The 6,060-nt window shown below is 46.9% G+C and overlaps 1 protein-coding gene across 1 annotated transcript; it reads left to right on the top strand.

Moving 5' to 3' along the window:
- Nucleotides 1-983: 983 nt before the first annotated feature.
- Nucleotides 984-4,451, top strand: LOC137917040 (sushi domain-containing protein 5-like; the record flags this gene model as incomplete). The annotated part of the gene is made up of 5 exons (XM_068759925.1): nucleotides 984-1,096; nucleotides 1,867-2,055; nucleotides 2,443-3,324; nucleotides 3,416-3,712; nucleotides 3,826-4,451. Coding segments are annotated over 5 exons (2,107 nt in total), but the record flags the coding sequence as incomplete, so codon positions are not given.
- Nucleotides 4,452-6,060: the final 1,609 nt, after the last annotated feature.

Genomic DNA, 6,060 nt, shown 5'->3' with positions numbered 1-6,060 from the left:
GTGTGTGTGCGTGTTTGTGTGTGATGGAGGTGACACAAATGGATGAAAGAAAAGATATCTGTACTCCTCTCATCGAGAGGGTGGTAAGAAAGTGAGTGAGAGGAAGAGAGAGAGAAAGACTCCTCTGTTCCTCCCTGGGGGGAGGGGGAGGAGGAGGGAATTCTGAGCCAGGGTGTCATGTCGACAAATGCCTCCATTTGCACCTTTTGTCTCCACGGTGATATGACACTCATGCTTTCAGCCCCCCCCCCCCCCAGACAGGCAGACAGAGCGACAGGCGTTTGATTGACAACACAAGTCCATATGATTGCAGTTGGTAGACAGGAAGTATTCCTGATGTTTGAGTCTGTGTGGTTTTAAATGAAAGGTGAGTTAAAGCCTGCACTATATTACATTATATTACATTATATCTGTGATTCGTGGAGTTTACTTCAAGACAAAAAAAGAACAGAATTCATAATAATGAGTGAGTTCTCATTTTGAGACGGAACAACAGAGGTGCCTATTCTTTTATTTTCTTTCATCGCTATTTTTATCTAATCTAATTTATTTATGAAAAAACAGAATGCATTGGTATTGAAGTGCAGGGGAAATCTGGTTGGAGTTTCTGCATGACACCACATATTAAAAGCAAACCGTCTCAGCCACAGGAGCAGCGCTGGCGGCGGCGTGGTTTTTTTTGTCTCTCTTTGAGTGTTTTCTTGGGGATTTCTGTCTCTCTCAGACTTTTGTCCTCATAAAATGAAATTAGCGAGGCACCAGCCGGCGGTTTGACTCACTCCAGCCCAGACTCCCTACACTGCCAGTCAATTTCCTCTCCATTACTGATGCCTTTATTGGTGCCATTACACAAACACACACAAACACACACACACACACACACACACACACCTCTTCCATTTAATGATGCTCAATGAATAATATTATTACTTTATTGAAAAGTACCAGTACTTAAGTAATCTTCTATCTATCGATCTATCTAGGACAGCGGTGTGCCATGTGGTGGGCGGATCTTTGAAAGCAGTGGATGTGAGAATAGAAAATGCGACGGTGGATTCTTCTTCACGCATTGATGCTTTCTGCATCAAAGACAAAGGTCAGTGAAGATGAAGGCATATTTAGACACTATATATTATTTATATTCTTACGTCTATCTACTCCTCTACTGTCAGTACTCTCTCCTTGCTCGGTACAATGAACAGTGTACTTCACAGGTATGGTTGTTGTAACTATGACGACAGTCACGGAGCTACACAGGAAACGCGGAGGCATGCGATGCCGTAGTAGCTCGATTATCATCATGTGATTCCAAAGACAGTAAATAACTTAATATTAAGGTTTTAAATAAACATTGTTGGGCTATAATCATAATTCTTTTCACTGTGCTACATATTTAATGTACTTAATTTCATTTGATGGACACCCCGGTTGCTCTGGGAACCAGTTGAAATCTTATTGAAAAGTAAAATGTGAAAAGTAATATATCAGACTTAATGACATCTTTGATTGGTGTTGGGTGTTGTTACCATGGGAACATGATTGACCGCATTATTCATTTGGTCCCTGTGGAACTGATATTGAATAAACTCCACATCAAATTCTGACTGTTTTATGTCAATTTGCCTCCATATAAAACCAGTTAATCTAATTTTCACGTCTAGCAGCTGCTTAAATGCCATCAAAGGCGTCATAATGTAGATTTTCACATTTCCATATTTTAAACGCTTTAAGAAGACTGTTTTCTTTTTCTTTTTTGTATTAAAGTTATAAAACACAAGCTTGCATAGCAGATAAGAAAACTGAAAGTAGCATGGAACAGTCAAAGCGTTTGTCCTCAGGATACATCTCCGTGTTTGTTGTCGACAGGGGTGCCGTGTGGTGACCCTCCATCCTTTCCCAATGCGCATCTACAGGGGCACGCCGGGTACGAGATGGGAGACGAGCTGCTGTACACGTGTGCACCAGGCTATGCAATGCCCAGCGGGCATCGAGCCTTCAGCCTGCTGTGCGACAGCTGTGGGGAGTGGTACGGACTGGTGGAGCTCTGCGTCAGAGGTGAGAAGGTGTTTGGATCATTGGCTTTGGATTGGGATCGAAATCGAAAGGAGGCGGGAAAGTGTGTGTGGGGGGGGGGGGGGGGGGGATTTTAGCTTTGTTGATTGTTGAAGCAGAGCTCAGTTGTGAGCTTGGATAGAAATGGTTGCTATGACACCTCGGTGTGAGATGCCATGCTGTGGTCCGGGTCATAGCAGAGGGAAAAGGTGGTGAGAGACTCCTGTGAAGCCGGAACAGACGTTTGGCATTGGGTGAACTCTCCTAGGAATAATCTGAGGTGGGGGGGGGGGGGGGGGGGGTCACAAGATAATTTGAAGATACTGAAGTTGTAGTTAACATATCCTGTAATCTGTCAGGTTGCATTCAGCCTTTCCTGCTTCCCTGCAGATGAGACTGAAGGTCACATCGACTACGAGGACAAGTTCACCGACTCCTACGGCGAGGCGGAACCCCACAGCAGGAGGCCAGAGGAGGCTCACGGCGAGGTCTATGAGGAGGCGCATGGAGCTGTGTACCCGGGGGAGAAATCCAGTCAGGAGCAACACGAGACAAGCTTTGATCTCAAAGCGGAGGAGGAACGTCAAGCTCGACACAAAGATCTCGGAGAGGTAGGAGAAGTGACTGCGAGGAAACTTGAAGGCGGAACAAAGGAGGAGCGGGCTGCTGAGGACTTCACAGGTCATCGGAGATGGGAGCACGAGAGGAGGGAGGCGACCACAGGAGCGCCCGTCTCTCGCGGTCCCCAGAAACACCTCTTCTGGTCCCCCTCTGAGGCCTTCCAGGATGAGGGACACCCTGTCTCCACCAATCCAGTCACGCACACGACACAGAGGGTGTCAAGTATCCAATCAGAGGAGAGTATGGAGAATGAGAGCCAAGAACGGTCCCACCATCACCATCCCAAGGAGGCAAATGACGACGATCGCGACCGGGACGATCAGGACGACATCAACCGCCACAGTGACAAAGAGGAGCTCGACAGTCACCAGGATGAAGATGACCACGGCGATCACGTGAAGCGCTACATTCCAGCTCAGCGCGATGAGCTTCACGACACAGGTGAACACGAGGAGGACCGCGGCCACATTCGTCTTGACAACCACGATTATGATGAACGATATGAAGAACGGGACGATGAAGATGGAAATGATGAAGACCACCTGGAGGATTCTCAGGAGCATCCGGACAGCGACGACCGTGACGATATCAAGGAGCATCGCGACTCGGAGGAGGGTGACAGCGATAGTTACACTAAACACCATGATCACGGTGATCACTTTGATCTCGATGATCATGATGATCACGGTGATTCTGATAATCACGATGATCACATTGATCATGACGATCATCTTGATCAGAGTGATCTCGATGATCATGATCACGATGACCTTGATGATCATCTTGATCATGATCATCGAGATCACGATGATCACGATGATCACAGTGATCATGACGATCATCTTGATCAGGATGAACTTGATGTTCATCTTGACCATGATCATGATGATCCTGGCGATTATCTTGATCTTCATTTCGATGATGATCATGATCACGATCACAATGATCATGACGATCATGATCAAGACGATTATCTTGATCACGATGATCGTCAACACGATAACCGTGACAGCTATGAAGACGCCGATGGCAGTCATCAGCACGTTATTGTTTCTATAGCATCAGATGAACATCCGAACAACACCCAGAAGGGGGAGGGGGGGGGGACCCCGACAGATGAGACCTGGTTGGATGGATACCCTGTTGTTCCAGCAGTAACAGGAAGACCAGGTGGAAGAGGAAGGGGGGCCGTCATCAGGATTACAGACCAACCCAATGAGGTGGAAATCCGTAGACCCGCCCCTTACACCAGCCCCCCAGAGGTGGATGAGTCTCTCACCACTGAGCTCGTTTTAGCTCAAGATGGAGTGGAGGAGGAGGCGTGGCCTCGCCTGATCCCTGCTGCCGGCCCCCCCTCGGACTTCCACTCCCAGAGCGAAACCTCGGATTACGACACACAACAGGAAGCACCAACTCCATCCTGGCTCGATGACCTGACCGAGCACCCCCTGACGGGTGACGACCAAGCTCCCACGGGACGCAAAGGAGGCGTCCCGGTGGAGGAGCACACCGTACACAACCTACCTGGTGAACTCGGCGAGCGAGAGATGGGAGAGACGATCTGCACGGGCGAAGACTGCCCTCCTCCGGCGCCTTCCGGCCGAGGTCCCAAGGTTGCAGCCATAATCGTGGTGGTGTGCGCAATCATGGCAGCTGTCGCCATCGGGGTGTGGTGTTACCGACGGCAACAGCAGAAGAGCTCGATGTACGAGATGAATGGAAAGGGCCAAAGCCAGAGCACACAGGGACAACAGATAGAGATGCAGCAGAAAGTCTAAGAGTGAGAAATGGGGGGGGGGGGGGGGGGCGCTGGCAAGGGACAGAGACATTTAGAAAAGCCCTTTTACTTTGCAAGACAATAAAGCAACGCTTAGTAAATTCATACGGCACCAGTTCTGCCTCTGTCAGTCAACGTCGCTTTGCCTACCCATCATCTTCAAAGCTCTGACGTCTGGATGGGACCCGAGTCCACGAACTGAATGAGGACGTTATGAATGACCAAGTAGAGCCACAAGAAGAAGGACTGCCTTCCCCGTGAGACGTCAACCTTCAAAGCTCTTAGACAGTGTGGTGCAGCTCCTCTGTGTTATGTTTGGTGACGTTTCATTTTGATGTTTGTGAATCTTGAGTCTCTTTAAGTTTTCCATCACATAGCAGATGTGGGCCGGGGCGTTTTCAAACAGGCATGGAAGAATCGGATTATGATGATGATGATGATGTTTGTATTGACAGTTGGCTGGTGATAGATAGAGATTGATTGTCCCTCCAGATTGCAGAGTCCCTGTGTTTTTGTTTGTGTTAGAGTGTGTGTGTGTGTGTGTGTGTGTGGGGGGGGGGGGGGGTCAGGTATTTGCTGACAGCAATCAGAGCAGGATATTAAACTTTGTCTTGTTTCCACGGCAATAGAGATAAAATTCACAAAGTCCAACGTTAAAGTTTCGGTTCAGCGACAAACATAATCAGAAGGTGAACCCTGTTATACCCGAACACACGCCCTAACACGTATATCCTGATAATAAATGTTTATTTTGAATAATATAAAAGTAACACTCGATATTCTAAATATCGTCTGAAAGGTCGTCCATTGTTGTTATTCTACTATTAAATATTTAACATTTCAGACAATTTGCTAATTTAAAAATGCTTCTTGTTAGAAATTCACAATGTGAAGCTATAACTGTGTTTTCTGTCCAGTCATCATTCACAAATGGAAGGCTTTTTCAGATTAGCGCTCTATGATTGAGACTGAATATTTGAGAGGAAAGTTAAATGTTGAATAGCTGACATTTCCTTCCTGCTCCTTTTATTCCACCTTCCATTAAAAAGGTGGAATAAAAGCTGTTTAAACTCAGTAAACTCAGTAAACCCGTCACGCCAAACGCCAAAGACCGATCACAACCTTTGAGCTGTGTGAGAGAGATCACAAGGATTTAAACCGTGTCATGTAGTACTAATATTAATCCACGTATCTTCGGCTGATAAAGCCTCACTTGTGTGATGCTAGGATGAAATGTGTGTGCTGTAAAAGTGTTTGCTATATCACAATAAACCCCTAAAACGCTCGACTCCTAACTCCTTTTTCAGGCCGCGTTCACTCACAGACTGATTTGTGACCTTGACTCGTGTAAAATCAAGCAGATTTCATTACTTTAAAAGTTCCGCCAGCATTTATCTCCATTCCACAGTCATACGTTCTGACCTGTGAACCAAAAAGGTGGGGGGGGGGGGGGGGGGCAGATGAAAGATGAAGAGATGGGTACCGGTAAATACAGGCAGGACAGGAATGATGCAGAGAGAATGTTCCCCAGTGGGTTTCTAACATCACCGCGTGACAAACTGCACCGAGACGCAATGTTCAAACTTTATTAAACAACTCAGTGTTTTCTC

Source organism: Brachionichthys hirsutus, unplaced genomic scaffold, assembly GCF_040956055.1.
Source record: "Brachionichthys hirsutus isolate HB-005 unplaced genomic scaffold, CSIRO-AGI_Bhir_v1 contig_501, whole genome shotgun sequence".
Lineage (NCBI taxonomy): Eukaryota > Metazoa > Chordata > Actinopteri > Lophiiformes > Brachionichthyidae > Brachionichthys > Brachionichthys hirsutus.
The sequence above is the reverse complement of the archived record's forward strand: the minus strand, read 5'-3'. Positions and strand labels throughout refer to the sequence as shown.